General features: G+C 42.6%; 1 protein-coding gene across 3 annotated transcripts in view; it reads right to left on the bottom strand.

Moving 5' to 3' along the window:
- The window catches only part of CFAP54 (cilia and flagella associated protein 54), a 526,588-nt gene that overhangs the window by 436,522 nt on the left and 72,479 nt on the right, over positions 1-17,587 (bottom strand). For all 3 annotated transcript variants that reach the window (XM_073651573.1, XM_073651574.1, XM_073651575.1), the window contains exons 14-15: positions 7,500-7,634; positions 6,031-6,181 (exon numbers count right to left, since the gene is read on the bottom strand). In XM_073651573.1, the coding sequence (XP_073507674.1) occupies positions 6,031-6,181; positions 7,500-7,634 (286 nt within the window). The remainder of the gene's footprint in view (positions 1-6,030; positions 6,182-7,499; positions 7,635-17,587) is intronic.

Here is a 17,587-nt window from a genome sequence, read left to right as displayed (position 1 = left end):
GTAACAAAAACAAAGGAATCAGGTACAAAAATCGACAAACGGCATTACACAGCCTAGCAATCAGTGTTTCAACATCACTGTAAAACAAGCAGTAACAAAAAATAAAAAAATAGTCACAATCACTAATAAATAAAAAAAACTAGGTCATTTTTGAAATTCACGCCCCGGGGATATTTAGTGTCCAAGGTGAATATCCAGTAGGCTTCTCTTATAGCTAATTGTTTCTGCCAGCTGCCCCCCCCCCCCCCCCCGAATGGAATGATCAACTTTTTCAATTCCAAAAAAAGACAAACAGGAAAGGTCTCCTCTATGCAATGTGCTAAAATGTTTAGCTGCCCCAGAATAACCAGAGTTACCACTGCTGATATTACCAATGTGCTCAGCTATCCTTTTTTGAGTTTAGGTGTGGTGTAACCTACATATTGTAAATTGCAGATTTTGCAATGTATGCAGTAGATGACTGGTTTCACAATTAATGAATGTTTTGATGGAATATGACACACCCTCAGAGGAACTGAAAGTGTGTTTCTTATTATCCGCATACTGACATACATTGCATCTGCTTAATGCACATTTGTAGAAACCCGTGGCTGAAAGCCAAGAAGAGGGGGATTTAACATTGCGTGTCAGGCTGGGCGATAGCATGTCACCAAGTGATCGGCCTCTTTTAGCTACCACCTGACAACCACCATGTAGAATTGTACGAAGGCGGTTGTCTTGATTTACCACTGGTAAATATTTCTGAATAATGCCCTTAATAGTATGAAACTGATTGCTGAAGGCAGTGGAAAAAACAATGGTAGGGGGAGAAGCCGATTTTAATGTTTACCCTGTACCATATAAAAATTTATCACGTGAAATATTATGCACTTTTTCAAATGCTTGATTCACTCTGGACCTTTTATATCCCCTATCTTTCAGCCAGTTCTTGATAGTTTTACTTTCCTTAACAAAAACCTCTTCGCTAGAACAAATCCTTCTAGCTCTAATAAATTCCCCCTTAAGGATAGCATTCGTAACGTGCCTAGGGTGTGAACTGGAGGCTAAAAGAATAGTATTTCCAGCAGTGTCTTTCCTATATACAGATGAATCAACTCTATTGGTGGTAAGGTTGCCATGTAACGTAATTTCCAAAAAAGGAATATTAGTAGTTAGATGACTACATGTAAACCGAACATTGCAATTGTTAGAATTCAAATATAGAACAAAATCAGAATATATGGACGCGCTCCCCTTCCAAACCAGGAGTACGTCATCCACATACCTACCAAACCAAACCAAAGATGAAATGAAAGGATTGTTAGTAGAAAAAATATATATTTCCTCCCACCACGCCATGAAGAGGATAGCTAATGAAGAGGAGAATTTCGAACCCATTGGGGCTCCCAACTTCTGAAGAAAATTTTTTGACTGAAACATAAAAAAATTATGCTGAAGTAAATAATCAAGTGACAGTAAAATGAACTGCTTGAGAGGTAATGAATAAGCACTATAATTATCCGAATGATATTTCACGGCTAGCATGGCTGTGGTGCGAGGAATAGAAGAATACAAGTTTATTACATCACATGTCGCAAAGGAATAATCTGAATGCCAAGAAAAGTTGTCAAAAACCTTCAAAACTGCGGAGGTATCCTTCAAATAACCCGGAGTCCTGGCTATAAGGGGCTGGAGATAGCTATCAATCCATTCACTGAGATTTTCATTTAGTGACCCTATGCCCACTATTATGGGTCTTAAAGGGGGTGGAAAAACCCCTTTATGAATCTTGGGCAAGCCATGAAAAATAGGAATAATAGGAAATTCAGGGATTAGCCATTTAAATAGCTTAGAATTAAGAATACCAAGCCTGATACCCTCATTTAAACACTCAGACAATGCAGATTTAAAAGCAATTGTGGGATCAGACTTTAACCTCAAATAAGTGTCAGTATCATTTAGAATAGAAAAAAACATTGTACAATATAGATCCATATCCAGCACAACAACACATCCTCCCTTGTCAGACTGGCGAATGGTCAGGTGTGGATTGTGTTATAGATCTTTAACAGAATCAGACTGAGATTTATCAAAGTTACTATTAAAGTGGATTTCACGAGTATCAGCATATAACTTCCTAAGATCTCTTTCAACCAAAGATTGAAAAAGGTCCAAGGAGGGAACTCTCGATTGTAAAGGATAAAAGGATATCATCATCTGCTGGTTTATCCGAAAGCTGGTTAGTGTCCTGTAATGAAGACAAGGTTAATAGGGCAATTTGTTCTGAAACTGTAAGAGATGCATCATGAGTATGTTCATGAACAGTATCAGTCTCATCAGTAGGTGAAAAATAATGTTGCTCATTGAAAAAATGTCTCTTGACCGTAAGTAGGCGTGTAAAACGATTAACATCCCTGATGGTTTGTAATAAATTAAAATTTTGTGACGGAACAAAATTTAATCCTTTAGCTAGGACATCAATTTGTGCAGATGACAACACAAACGGAGTCAAAACAATAACACTCTGAAGAATTTTATCTAGCGATGATGTCGGTGTTTTCTGTCTCTCATGGGGTAGCGTCTCCAATCTTCTATTCCTAGCTCTCCTGCCTCCCCTCCTCCTGCGAGGTTTTTTGGAAACTGTTGGCCACGTTCCTGTCTGATACTTGTGCCGGATACAGAGGTATCAGAACCCTTATCACATGAGTTAAAGTCCGATGATGAAAAAGAAACGGACTTTCTATTTGGCTCCTGGTGCGAATGGTGACTAGAGCGATTTTTCAAAATAGATCTGAATGGCCTTTTGGAGGGGTCTCTGTTCCAGGTGTAGATCTTATCATTATTGTAATCTGATATATCTCTATTAAACTTGGATTGTTTTATTTTGGTGATATTGTCCTCCAAGGCATTGAGCTTATCAGACATCTTTTTCTTTAATTGATAGTATTCTGAGGTTTCTAAAATTTTGTTGAGCTCAACTTAATTAAATCAATGTCCATTTTTAGAGTTTGCAATCTAGTTTCTTCATATGAGGTGATTAAACCCATCAATTTTAGAGAACATTCAGAAAGTATCAAATTCCATTCAGTCAGAAATTGATCTGAAAAAATATATGTGGGTGATTTTTTGATACGTAATCCCCTGGGGATCATATTCTTTTCAATATATTTTCTGATGGTATTATGATCCCACCATGTCCGTAGTTCTTGCTTAGATAGTTTTTCCAATTTATTAAAGAGATCTTTAATCTCTGAATGTGGGCCACAAGAACTGTCCATGCCATCAAACATTGCAGCCAGTTTGACCATACGTAACTCCACCGCCATGCTGGTATAATGTGTGAGCTTGCACAAAATATCTGATAGCCCCACACTTAGATGCGAGAACTGCACATAGATTCAAACCAGCGTATGGTAATAGGCACCGGCACCGGCACCATGAATCTGCAAAAACACTAATGCACGCCCTCATCATCTCCCGCCTTGACTACTGCAACCTCCTGCTCTGTGGCCTCCCCTCTAACACTCTTGCACCCCTCCAATCTATACTAAACTCTGCTGCTCGACTAATCCACCTGTCCCCCCGCTATTCCCCGGCCTCTCCTCTCTGTCAATCTCTTCACTGGCTCCCCATTGCTCAGAGACTCCAGTTCAAAACCCTAACCATGGCATACGAAGCCATTCACAACCTGTCTCCTCCATATATCTCCGACCTAGTCTCCCGTTACATACCTGCACGCAACCTCTGATCCTCACAAGATCTCCTTCTCTACTCCCCTCTTATCTCCTCCTCCCACAACCGTATACAAGATTTCTCCCGTGCTTCCGCCCTACTCTGGAACTCTCTACCCCAACGTATCAGACTCTCGCCTACCATGGAAACCTTCAAAAGGAACCTGAAGACCCACCTCTTCCGACAAGCCTATAACCTGCAGTAACCACCGCTCCACCATACCGCTGCACGACCAGCTCTACCCTCACCTACTGTATCCTCACCCATCCCTCGTAGATTGTCAGCCCTCGCGGGCAGGGTCCTCGCTCCTCCTGTACCAGTCGCTGTCACATTGTGTTCAAGATTATTGTAATTGTTCTTGTATTATACCCCTTTTTCACATGTAAAGCGCCATGGAATAAATGGCGCTATAATAATAAATAATATAATATAATATAATATAATATATATCTTCCAGAAAATGTCACAAAATAAATGTCAAGTAGTATAATTTGATATATATCAACGGCGCTTCCTTAGATCACAGAGAATGGCGTAGAAGGGAGGAGGGGAGGGAAAATGTATGAAGCTTACCACATGGTCGATTTCAAAACCATATGCCAGCCGGAGTCCATCCTGAGGGTGCCGCACCCATTGGGGATCACAAGCAAATGAAAAAGAAAAGGGAAATCCACCGACACATCCAACAGGAAATAATTAAAAATTGTTCTTTATTGAAAAAAACTAAAACATGCTAAAATGAAACCTCAGAAACCTGACGCGTTTCTGGTGTATACAACACCCTTATTCATAGGACGACTGAGGCAACATGTAACAGACCAGACTTTATACCAAACTTGCAATAAATGAGCAAAAACAATAGGTGGAGCTCAAATCAGTGCTGCAGAGGAAGTTGCAAACAATACAGGTGACGAGCATGAAATAATAAATGCAGTGCAATGAAATATAAATAATTCATAAAGCATATCCAACATAATAATATTCTGAATGAACAAATATAAATGCAATAATAATTCACGTAATGGCAACTAATGGAAGCCGCAATTCGGCAGTCAGTATCACACAGGATGAAATCAGATACGCAGCCAGGCAGCCAGTAACACAAAGAATGGAATCAGGTACAAAAATCGACAAACGGCATTACACAGCCTAGCAATCAGTGTTTCAACATCACTGTAAAACAAGCAGTAACAAAAAAAAAATTATAAAGGCTGTGTAATGCAGTTTGTCGATTTTTGTACCTGATTCCATTCTTTGTGTTACTGGCTGCTTGGCTGCGTATCTGATTTCATCCTGTGTGATACTGACTGCTGAATTGAGGCTTCCATTAGTTGCCATTATGTGCATTATTATTGCATTTATATTTGTCCATTCAGAATATTATTATGTTGGATATGCTTTATGAATTATTTATATTTCATTGCACTGCATTTATTATTTCATGCTCGTCACCTGTATTGTTTGCAACTTCCTCTGCAGCACTGATTTGAGCTCCACCTATTGTTTTTGCTCATTTATTGCAAGTTTGGTATAAAGTCTGGTCTGTTACATGTTGCCTCAGTCGTCCTATGAATAAGGGTGTTGTATACACCAGAAACGCGTCAGGTTTCTGAGGTTTCATTTTAGCATGTTTTAGTTTTTTTCAATAAAGAACAATTTTTAATTATTTCCTGTTGGATGTGTCGGTGGATTTCCCTTTTCTTTTTCATTTGCTTGTGATCCCCAATGGGTGCGGCACCCTCAGGATGGACTCCGGCTGACATATGGTTTTGAAATCGATAACGTGGTAAGCTTTATACATTTTCCCTCCCCTCCTCCCTTCTACGCCATTGACAACTGGGTGTTTCCTGTGAGAACCCGTGTAAGACCAGAATTCCACACTGCACTCGCCATAAGTAATTTTGCATGTAAAATTATTATCTTCAAAACTGTGTGGCTGGGTGTTGGCATCATCTCATCAAAATGCGGCTACTGGAGCATGAGATCATGCTGCAAGAACTCAACCCTTTAACATGCGGGATAGTAACACCCAGTTGTCAATTTATAAATATTCAGATGGAATATAGCACAATGCAGATGATCCAGAATTGTTTTATTTTGTAATATTTCCCTTCCAGTTTTCGGGATGGAGGTTGGGAATGAGTGGATATTATGATAGGAATACTGTGTAACATTTGGTTAAATAATAATAACAACTAATACATTATTTTACTGGAATGATATATATTACAAAATGAGACAGGCTTGTTTTCAGAATTCTACACTTTCCTATTTTAGCCTTTAACCTTTTAATTACAGCTAATTAAGTTCTCGTTTTACCTGACTTTTTTTCACATTTCATGATAGCATCAGCCATACTTTCGGCAATCCCTGCCAACCTCAGCGCAGCTTCTCCCAATATAACAGCATCTGTGTGTATGATACCTGAGTGCTGCATCACTTCATAGATAAGACATAGAATATAGATCCACTGAAAGAGAAAAGGAAACAGTATCTAAATAAATGTGTTTAATTACTCTCCTCTCTGAAATTACATGATCAATAAATGATGATTCCAGAACACTAAGCATATGTGGGGGCTAATTCATCAGGACTGGCGTACCACCTGCTCACACTACACCAGTGTTGCTGGAGTACAAGGTGCCGAATTCAAAAAATGAGTTGCATCTTTGGAGTGGCATACACCTCTGTGCACTGCGACAGATAAACTACTCCAGTACTGGAGCAGCATTTATTCACTACAAAAAGTTGGTACTTTTGATGATCTGGACAGGTGGGCATAGCTGCTACTCCATCATCTCAACTGTCGCACAAAACATGCAGGGATTGCCCGTGTTTGTCAGGCAATCACCGCTAGTTTTGTGGCTGTCTAACTGCCGTGAAAGATGCGGCCGTGTGGACTCGAGCATGTCACTCGAGCACCTGCGATACTCGGTGCATACCCGAGCACCTGATGCAAACTCGAGTAACGAGCACTTGCGCTCATCACTAATTTCCATCCTTTCTCTACAAGTTCTTAACTAAAAGAGAAGGAGACACATGGGAAGGGCTGTGGAGTCATGGAGCCAGTGTCCATTTTGGTGGAGTCGGAATCGGAGTCGGCATAATATGAACTGACTCCAACTCCTAAAATATATAATAAATTGGGTACAGTAGTACAATGCAGTTTGTGGGGAATATTTTTTCATAAGAATTTGGGAAAGTTATGAAATGTCCTATAAATGTCTGTCCTATTCCTGATCTAAGGGTCTAGACTTTTATCTGAGATGAATCTGTGCTACAGTAAATTTATCATTTAAACATGAGCCATGTATGAGGGAGTCGGAGTCGTGGAAATTGAGGAGTCGGAGGTTTGGCTTACCGACTCCACAGCCCTGCACATGGGAGTATGGCGATAGAATGTAACTGTGTAGATTATTTATTATTTATTCATTAAAATGGTGTTCATACTTTGTCTTTTTAGAAGAATGTTTTAACGTTCATTAGACGTTTAATGTTATTTTTTTTCTCTCTAACCTCTAATTAGCTAATTAAATAATAAGAAAAAAGTGAAGTAAGGTTCTTGGCCAGTCATTTTTACTAAAGGGGTTTCTTTGTCACAAAATCTGAAAGCTACTGATTCCTTGGAGGCCAGTTGTAATTTTCAAACACTTGTTTTTTCCTCTCTAGAAAAGCATGTTAATTATCAAAATTAGCTGTCAGACTTCCAAAGTAGAGTTGTGCACAACAGCCCAAAATAACAGAGTCCCGGGTGGAAACTAAATTGTATGGTGGTTAATGACACCTACCTTGCTATTCATTTCACATTTTTGTACAAATTTGCATCCATCTAATCCAGGTTGTATTCTCTGCACTCCAGCTTTGCATTTTTGCCACAGGAATAATATGACATCGATGACAATATCTCTGTCGGGCTGGACATCCTGAAAAATCAAGTGAACATCTTACAAGAAAAAATGAAGATTTCAAACATGTTACAATATAGGGAACCTGTCAGCTGATTCCTGCTGCTCAGATCATAGGCAAGATGAGTTCACGACTGGCTCCATAATTGCAGACATGTATGTTTTTTTTTTCTGGAAAGATGTTGATTTTCAGAGAAAACATGCTTTAAAACAGTGGCCGGATAGGAGGTGATTAGGATCTCTAGTCTAGATGTATGTCGCCACCGCTTTTCTGTCTGCAATAACAGCCATTCTCTGATTCATGGTGTCCGAGGTTTGGGAGGCGTAAATCAGTTGACAGGTTTCCTTGAACATATTGTGAAAGCCTGTAATTAGGCCCAGAAACAGCAGAGGATTAAATGATTAAAACACAAGTTATACTGTATATTTTCTCACAAAATTCTATATCAATCTGCTCAACTCCTCCTGCTCTATAACACTGTGCCTGAAGAATGGATTGTATTGTCAAGGTGATAGGTTCCTTTTACATGTAAAAAAAGGACAACTTAAAATGTGGCACGGCAACGGAAGAGGGTATGAATGCAGAACCAAAATTTGCGTCTGAAATCAATTAAATAACACATCATCATTAACACAATTAAAGGGGTTTTCCCACGAACAAAACTTAATTTTAATCAATAGATCTCGGAATAATAATAACTTCCACAATTGAATGTATTTAAATAAAATGTTCCTGTGCTGAGATAATCTTATAAATGTGCCCCTGCTGTGTACTGTGTAATGTCTATGTCTGACCGTACAGGAACATGGTCTGATCATACCGCAGCTCCTGGGCAGGGGAGGACACAAAAGAGGATACAGATATTACAGCAGGGGATTGTAGCTGATTCTTTCTTTGAAGTAAAACATTGTTTAAAATCAGGCAGGGAAATGTTTTCACAAAAAGAATCTGTGATCCCATGATGTAATGTCTGTATACTCTTTTGCTTCCTCCCCTGCCCAGGAGCTGTGGTATGAGAAGACTGGGTTCTGATCACGGTCAGACACAGCCATTACACAGTACACAGCAGGGGCACATTTATAAGATTATCTCAGCACAGGAACATTTTATTTAAACACATCCAATTGTGGAGGTTATTATTATTCCAAGATCTATTGATTAAAATGAACTTTCGTTCCTGGGAAAACCCCTTTAAGTAACACATCATTTTAATTATACGAGGGTCAGTCAATAAGTAATGCCTCCTATTTTTTTTCTCCTTAAATAAGATGGTTATGTTAAATATTCGAATTTGGCACAATTCCTCAAACCTTCAATCCACAGCAATTGCAACTTCCTGCACCAACAGGTGGCAGGACTGTATTCGTTTGCAAAATGGCTGACATCGATATTCGTATTAGACAACGTTCTGTGATTGAATTCTTGCATGCAGAAGGTGAAACGCCCATTCGAATTCATGAGAGACGGAAAAATGTGTACAGTGATGCAACAGTGGATGTCAGTACTGTTAGACGATGGGTTCGTCGCTGTAACACAGCTGAAGGGCCATCACCGTTGGCTGACAAAATGCGGAGTGGCAGGCCAGTAACCGCAGTGACTCCAAGCAACATTCAGCGAGTCGATGACATCATTCGTGGTGACCGCCGGGTGACTGCAGATGAATTGTGTGGCATTATCTGCCTCAGTAAAGGCAGTGTGATGAAAATTATTGGACAAATGGGATACAGAAAAGTTTGTGCACGGTGGGTCCCAAGAATGCTTTTTACCATGCTGGAATACATGCCCTTGTTAAACGGTGGACCAAGACTGTGGAAATGGATGGAGATTATATTGAAAGGTGACAAATTAATCGTTAATGTTGTGGTTTTCAACCTATGTAATTGCATTTGAATTTCTTACCAATTAAAAGGAGAAAAAAAATAGGAGGCATTACTTATTGACTGACTCTCGTATAATATTTAACGGGCTGTCAAGGAAGTACATAAGGAATTATGAGCAAGCGATACAACATATGGCAGCCCAAATAATAAAAATACAAAAAAACACTATAGAAAAAAATAGGGTAGGGCATGTAAAGATATAAAAAATATCAAGGTGTATGCATGATAATCATATAAAATATAGATAAACATGAAATAACCCACACATGAAACCCTCCACTTACTGGAATACAGCCAGCCTGTTATATATTTTAAACTAGAATCTATCAAACCTCCACATCTGAAAGTAATTTTTAATCAACTGATTAAGTGGTACATGGAGTGGCACAAAGAGTGGTACAAGGAGTGGCACTAAGATTGGTACAAGGAGTGGTACAAAGAGTGGTACAAGGAGTGGTATAAGAAGTGGTACAAGAAGGGATACAAAGAGTGGTATGAGGAGTGGTACAATGAGTGGTATAAAAAGTACGAGAAGGGGTACAAAGAGTGGCATGAGGATTGGTACAAGAAGTGGTACGAAGAGAAGCACCAGGAGTGATAGGAGGATGGGTACAAGGAAAAGTACAATGAGTGGTACGAGGAGTGGTAAAAGAAGAGTTGTACAAAGGATGGTACAAGCAACAACAGGTTGTGTGGATCAAACTATATACTAAAAACCACATGCATCCTAGAATCCACCAAAATGCTATAACTGAAGGTAATTTTCAATAAACTGATTGAGTAGTACAAGGAGTGATACAAAAAATGGAACAAGGAATTGTACGAAGAGTGGTAGATGGAGTGTGTAAGATACCTGGCGGCGCCCTTGCATGGTGGTCCATCTCCCACTGTGCAAGAGCGCGCACTTGATCTCCAGTCCAGAATGTCTCTCTGGCTTCCCTCCATGCTGTCTGTTTGTGTCTGTTTCTGATGCTTAAGGGCGGCGCCCGATCACTTCCTGCTTTTTGTACCTGCTGTGGGTCACACCCCTTGTGCGTCCTCAGCCTATTGCTGTCTGTCACCTGGTATATAACCCAGCTGCTCCAATCAATCCCTGCCTGAGCATTGTGTTTCATTCAGTGTGTGCTTGCACTCTGAAGGTGCCAGGTCCCGTTCTGTGTTCTCTTGTCTGCCTATCCTGGAGGCTGTATTTCCAGGCCTGTCTGAACACGCTCCTAGCCTGTTCCTCCCGCCTTCTAGGGGCTGATTACCTAGACCCGCTCCTGTATCTTGTCTGTCCTGTCTGAACACGCTCCTAGCCTGTTCCTCCCGCCTTCTAGGGGCCGATTACCTAGACATGCTCCTGTATCTTGTCTGTCCTGTCTGAACACGCTCCTAGCCTGTTCCTCCCGCCTTCTAGGGGCCGATTACCTAGACCCGCTCCTGTATCTTGTCTGTCCTGTCTGAACACGCTCCTTGCCTGTTCGTCCCGCCTCTCTGGGGGCCGTATTCCCAGACCCGCTCCTGTATCCCGCTGCAGTGTCGGTCTCCTCCGTACACTCAGTTCCAGTCTGTACTCTCTCCTATCTTTTACCTGTTTTTTCTCTATGTCCGTTCCTTTCCTTTTTCTGCAGAGTCTGAACTCGTACCTAACTCCTGCTTGGTGTCTCTGTACTCCCGTTTGTGAGTTTGTGGTCCACTCGCTACTTCATTGCAAGTACCCTGTGGGTATCTGGCTCTGTCTTTCCCTTCCTGTCTGTTCCGTGTGAACAGAGCCCTGTCCGTCCTGCTCTGACTCCGCTCTGACCCTTTTGCCCACTGCTCCGGCAGTCTCGCTCAGCTCTGACCCTTTGCTCACCGCTCCAGGCGGTCTCGTCCTGCTCTGCTCTTGCTCACCGCTCCAGGCGGTCTCGTCCTGCTCTGCTCTTGCTCACCGCTCCAGGCGGTCTCGTCCTGCTCTGCTCTTGCTCACCGCTCCAGGCGGTCTCGTCCTGCTCTGCTCTTGCTCACCGCTCCAGGCGGTCTCGTCCTGCTCTGCTCTTGCTCACCGCTCCAGGCGGTCTCGTCCTGCTCTGCTCTTGCTCACCGCTCCAGGCGGTCTCGTCCTGCTCTGCTCTTGCTCACCGCTCCAGGCGGTCTCGTCCTGCTCTGCTCTTGCTCACCGCTCCAGGCGGTCTCGTCCTGCTCTGCTCTTGCTCACCGCTCCAGGCGGTCTCGTCCTGCTCTGCTCTTGCTCACCGCTCCAGGTGGTCTCGTCCTGCCCTGCTCTTGCTCACCGCTCCAGGCGGTCTCGTCCTGCCCTGCTCTTGCTCACCGCTCCAGGCGGTCTCGTCCTGCCCTGCTCTTGCTCACCGCTCCAGGCGGTCTCATCCTGCCCTGCTCTTGCTCACCGCTCCAGGCGGTCTCGTCCTGCCCTGCTCTAACTCACCGCTCCAGGCGGTCTCGTCCTGCCCTGCTCTCGCTCACCTCCCTGGGCGGCCTCACTCTGCTGTGTTTGTCCGCCACATCTGTGGTTCTGTTCCAGAGTCCCAGTGTGTACTGGGTCCTATCCCGCCTGTGTTCCTACCTGCTAGTGCCTTCCTGTCTGCACTCTAGCCGTGCTTGCCTGTACCCCCCTGCCTGCATACCCGCCTGCCCGCATACCAGTCGTGCCTGCCTATTCCCACCAGTCTGTGTGCCAGCCTAACCAGTCTGTTCCTGTATTCCCCTGTGTGGGTCAACAGCCGTGTCCGGGGTCTGTCCTGGAGTAGCACCTGGTCCCTCTGCTCGGTTCCTCCTGGGTGCACTGGCGTCGTATGCCGTCGTGCGACCCTGGTCGGATCGGGTGAATACCTAGTTACGCCCCTCCAGGCATTCACTCTCCGGCACGGTCCAGTGGAATCACACGCAAACGCCGCTCAGCCCGGGCGTGTGCATTACAGAGTGGTACGAAGAGAGGATGGAGGAGTGGTACAAGGAGTGGTACGAAGAGTGGATGGAGGAGTGGTACAAGGAGTGGTACGAAGAGTGGATGGAGGAGTGGTAGAAGGAGTGGTACGAAGAGTGGATGGAGGAGTGGTACAAGGAGTGGTAAGAAGAGTGGATGGAGGAGTGGTAGAAGGAGTGGTACGAAGAGTGGATGGAGGAGTGGTATAAGGAGTGGTACGAAGAGTGGATGGAGGAGTGGTAGAATGAGTGGTACGAAGAGTGGATGGAGGAGTGGTACAAGGAGTGGTACGAAGAGTGGATGGAGGAGTGGTACAAGGAGTGGTACGAAGAGTGGATGGAGGAGTGGTACAAGGAGTGGTACGAAGAGTGGATGGAGGAGTTGTACAAGGAGTGGTACGAAGAATGGATGGAGGAGTGGTACAAGGAGTGGTACGAAGACTGGATAGAGGAGTGGTAGAAGGAGTGCCGTGAGAAGTGATACAAGCAATAACAGGATGAAGGATGAATTCAGATCATGAGGTTAAAAGCACTTCCTAAGAACCACATGCAGTTTTGCTGTGGTTAACGAAGTGATTGCAGCTTTTACAGGTAAAATGTATAAATTGGATGTACTTCACCCATAAAAACTGCAACCATAGCGAAAACAAAGGCAAATCTGCATGCAGTATTTTGGATGGAATTTTAGACGAGGCTTTAACCACCCGTTCTGAACACACCCTTAGGCTATGTGCCCACGTTGCGTAAATGAAGCAGAAAATTTCTGCTTCATTTCCGCATGTCCTCTCCAGGGAAAACGCATGCGGAATTCCGCACGTGTTTATCGCGCGTTTTTCACGCGTTTTCGACATGCGGAATTGCCTTGCGTTTTTTATTGCATTGAATAAGGCAATTCCGCATGCGGAAAAGCAAAATTAATGAACATGCTGCGGATTTTTGAACGCAGCATAAACGCTGCGGAAAAATCCGCAGCATGGGCATAGAACTTGCGGATTCTCATTGGGGACCATGGGGTGCGGATTAACAAGCGTTTTACAAGCGTTTCCGCTGCGGAAAATCCGCATCAAAAACGCTTGTAATCCGCAACGTGGGCACACAGCCTTAGCATCCCAGAGATTTCATTCCTGGATAAAACACTACAGCACACATAGTGTTTGTATATATTTTGACTTGCCTGTTCCCTTTAAATATTTGATATATCCATTTTATTTTTCCTAAACAATAAATGCATCCCAACAGAGCGCATTGTCCCCTCACAATAGCAGAGGAATGGCAATCCCCGTTTACTGTACACAAAGCAGTCCCCGTGATTGATTTATATGCAGACCTAGACAAAACCTGTCAAGTTTCACTGATTTCTTGTCAGTCCTGCTGACTGTTTGCAGTGACGCATACGTTAATGGATTATCTATCACTCACAGCTTTCAATAATTTCTCATTTAAATTTCAGATTCTTTTTGAAAAAGATAAAATGAGTGTCTACTTTTATTGTTAGTGTCCTCCTGCACATATCTGTGCGGCTAGAGATAGGATTAAGTTGGAGAAGAGACAGGTACATTGGGCTCATCTCTATAGATTTGTAGTGGTGCTTAATGTGACAATAACTTCACACAACTGGTACGTGGGCAAAGTTATGGACCTATTCATGCATTTTATCCATTTTTATTCTGATGTTTATAACTTTAAAGGCTATTAAGGCTATGGACACCTTGGCATGAATAGAAATTAAAAAGGTTTATGGTAACATTGAATTAGAGTCAAGTTGCAATAACTTTTCGACTGGAATCTTCAATCCTTTTTAGGCTCTATAATTAGCAGCCCCACTCAACAGTACATGGTGGATGTGAGTGTTATGGCACTGTTGCAGGATATCCTGGGGCAAAGGGGCTCCTTCCCTATCTCTCAAGCTAGGGGGTGCCATAGTCTATCCCTGTCCCCCAGATTACTTCTGATGGTAAAGACGCAGAGGTCACATACCTTGCTATGCTCCTATATCAACCCTTATCTGTCCCCTCCCACACCCTGGGAGGTGGGAAGCTGAAGTGTATAGGGACACTAACCAGACAAACAAGGGAAGACAGACAGGGATAAATGGAAATACCAATCACACAAAATTCACTCACAAAACAACAGAGTGGAATACCGGGAAGTTAAAGGAAGAAGAAACCAAATAGGAGAGGATGAGGAGAGGAGAGGATGAGGATGTGCACACAAAAAGTCCAAGCAACAATCTTCTGAACAAATCTCCAAATGCCACCTTCAACCACAAACTACACCTCCAACTCTTAACCAGGCAGTAAGAACAAACACTGGCAATTCCTAAGTGCCAGAGGTGAGAATATACAGCAGAGGGGAGTGGCCAACACAGAAGAGAACAGCTGAGACCATCTAAGCAGGAAAAGCACTGCTAGCAAGGAAAAAACCTGCATGGTTTAATACGATGGTGAAGTGCAGGAGTACGTGAAACCAGACACGGCAGTCTTCTGGCCCCTCTCTGTCGCGGTATACCAGTGACAGTGCGCTCAGTGAATCTAGGATGAAGCTGCTGCATTTACTAGCACTAACGTTCTACCACATGCACATTCCTGTAATATGGTGATTTGTCCTGACACTGATGATGCCTGACTATGTGAGATCTCTGCCTGCAGATTCTGCCTCTGCCGTCCATGTCCGATCACTTCCATCTCCCTCTGCAGATTCTCCAGTGGGTTCTCGCCTCTCCTGTACGTGATGTAACCTGTGTGATATCTCCCTCTGAAGGTAAAGTATCCAGCTTCTATCATATATAAAAACATCAAATTTTATTTAATCCATTAAAAAAGTGAAAAAATATACACACTGTGCAAAAAGTTTTGCATTTTGAATACCACAACGTTCTTTGTCCTTGTAAGAACCGCTACAGTGTTCTTAGTCCTGGTAACAACTAAGAACACTGTAGTGTTCGAAACGCGTTGGTTTTTAAGAAGGTATTCACTTAAACTTTTTCCAAAGTATTTATATTTTTTCATTTTTTTTAATGGATTAAATAAAATAGGATTTTTTTTATATATATGCTGGATCATTTACCTTTCTTGGACATATCTATCTAAAGCACCATGCAGTGGTGTGCTTTCTGGACTTCCCCACGGACTGGCTTCATTTTGGAAAGGGTGAGCTGGATCTTTTCGATTATTTGATCTCTCCCTCTGCAGACTCGCCTCCCTCTCTAATATTATCTACAAATGCTCTGCATTATTGCCCTGTGAACACCATAAAAATTAGCACTTAATAAAAAGGCCCAAATCTTTGGAACCATAAATCAGAATTTCAAAAAACAAAAAAATGGAATACTCAGGGGAGCAAAATCTGCCAACTTCTCACTTTATTCACAGTGTGCATTGAGGCCTCGTCATTCAACTGTTTATATAGAATATTAATTCCTCCCCTGCTTGGATAATTAGATATTAAAAATTCAGTAATTGGCTTGCCATCAGACAGCACAAGAAGCTGTGGAGAAGATTAAACCGCATGTTATAATTGTAAATATCTGAAAAAATCCAATCTCACCATACCAAAATGAAGCTTTAAAGGGGACCTGTCACCAGATCTTAAGTGACCAGCTTTTACTCTTACTTTATGCCCGCTGCTCTCCCAAATACTCCATTTTTTTAAAAATCCACCATAAGGTTCCAGAGATATGGGCCTTTTTATTTTGTGCTAATCTTTGTGGCCTTTACCAAGGGGGCAAAGCTCACAGGATAATAATGCAGAATACCCTAAAGCAGGGTACCCCAACTCCAGTCCTCAAGGCCCAACAGGTAATGATTTCAGGATTTCCTTAGTATTACACAGGTGATAATTCCATCATCTCCACAGGTAATAATTCCATCACCAGTGTAATACTAAGGAAATCCTGAAAACATGACCTGTTGGCGGTTCTTGAGTTGGGGAACATTGCCTGAAAGACATGACCCCTGAGAATCCTGTGATTAACACCCCACTGATAAACACCTTAAAACTAGCACTAAATAAAAAGGCCCATATCTCTGGAACCATATGGCGGATTTTTTTTTTTAAAAATGGCATACTCAGGGGAACAGCGGGAATAAAACAAGAGCAAAAGCTGTTAAATTATGACCTAGTGACTGGTCTCCTTTTAAGAAAGGCCTATTTGTTTCCAAAAGCTGGAGGAAGGCAGGTGTTTTATATGAGGTAGATTAGAAAGATCATTGGGGGATCTCAGAAACAGATTGCCAGTGATCACACATTTGTCGCCTATCTATGTTGTTTAGGACAACCCTTTTATTGGATTAAAAAATTAAATATCAGACTTAATTTCAAAGTGATATGATAACAGCAGTTATTGAAGGTAAAAAAAAACCATGCCGCCTCTAACCCTATAGTTTAAATGCTTTAATAAGTAGATTTCCAGTGACTAGTTGCATTTCCATATAAAGAAACCAAAGGGAACCTGTCACCAGCACAAACGCTATTAACCTGTAGATATGGGATTAATCTGCAGGTTAATAGCGTTACTAACCTGCCCGGCGCCAGCACTTAGCCAAATGCTGCAGGGATAAAATGAACTTTATTCCCCCCAGCATAATTCAGTTTCTGTCACGGGGATAGGGCGCCGGCAGTGGTTCTGTCACTGCTCTGAGAATACAGTGCAACAGCTGTAACCGCACATCCGGCCCTGGCGGACAGCTGGCCCCAATGCAGAGCCAGTGTCAGTCAGGGATGGGGACGCAGTTACAGCTGCTGCACTGTATTCTCAAAGCGGTGACTCAACCAGCGCCGACGCTGCCCCCGTACCTGAAATCAAATGCGGCCGGGGAGAATAAAGTTCATTTTCTCCTAGCAGCGTTCAGCTACATGCAGACACCGGGCAGGTTAGTAATGCTATTAACCTGAAGTTTAACCCCATATCTGCAGGTTAATAGCGTTTTTGCTGGTGACAGGTTCCCCTTATCCTGGAAAAATGTGACATTGCATTTTTTAGCTGCATTTTCAGATCTTAAAGGGAATTTGTCACCAGGTTTTTGCCACCTAATCGGAGCGCAGCATGATGTAGGGGCAGAGACCCTGATTCTAGCAATGGGGTTATACATATCTCAGCATTCTTAGGATTGGTAGATCTGCAGCAGATAAAATAGTGATTTTATCAAAACTAAAGCAAGCAGCCCAGTAAGTGACACATCACTGGA

This window comes from Phyllobates terribilis, unplaced genomic scaffold, assembly GCF_046119375.1.
Source record: "Phyllobates terribilis strain yellow unplaced genomic scaffold, ASM4611937v1 Scaffold_11__3_contigs__length_659146591, whole genome shotgun sequence".
NCBI classification, from domain to species: domain Eukaryota; kingdom Metazoa; phylum Chordata; class Amphibia; order Anura; family Dendrobatidae; genus Phyllobates; species Phyllobates terribilis.
The sequence above is the reverse complement of the archived record's forward strand: the minus strand, read 5'-3'. Positions and strand labels throughout refer to the sequence as shown.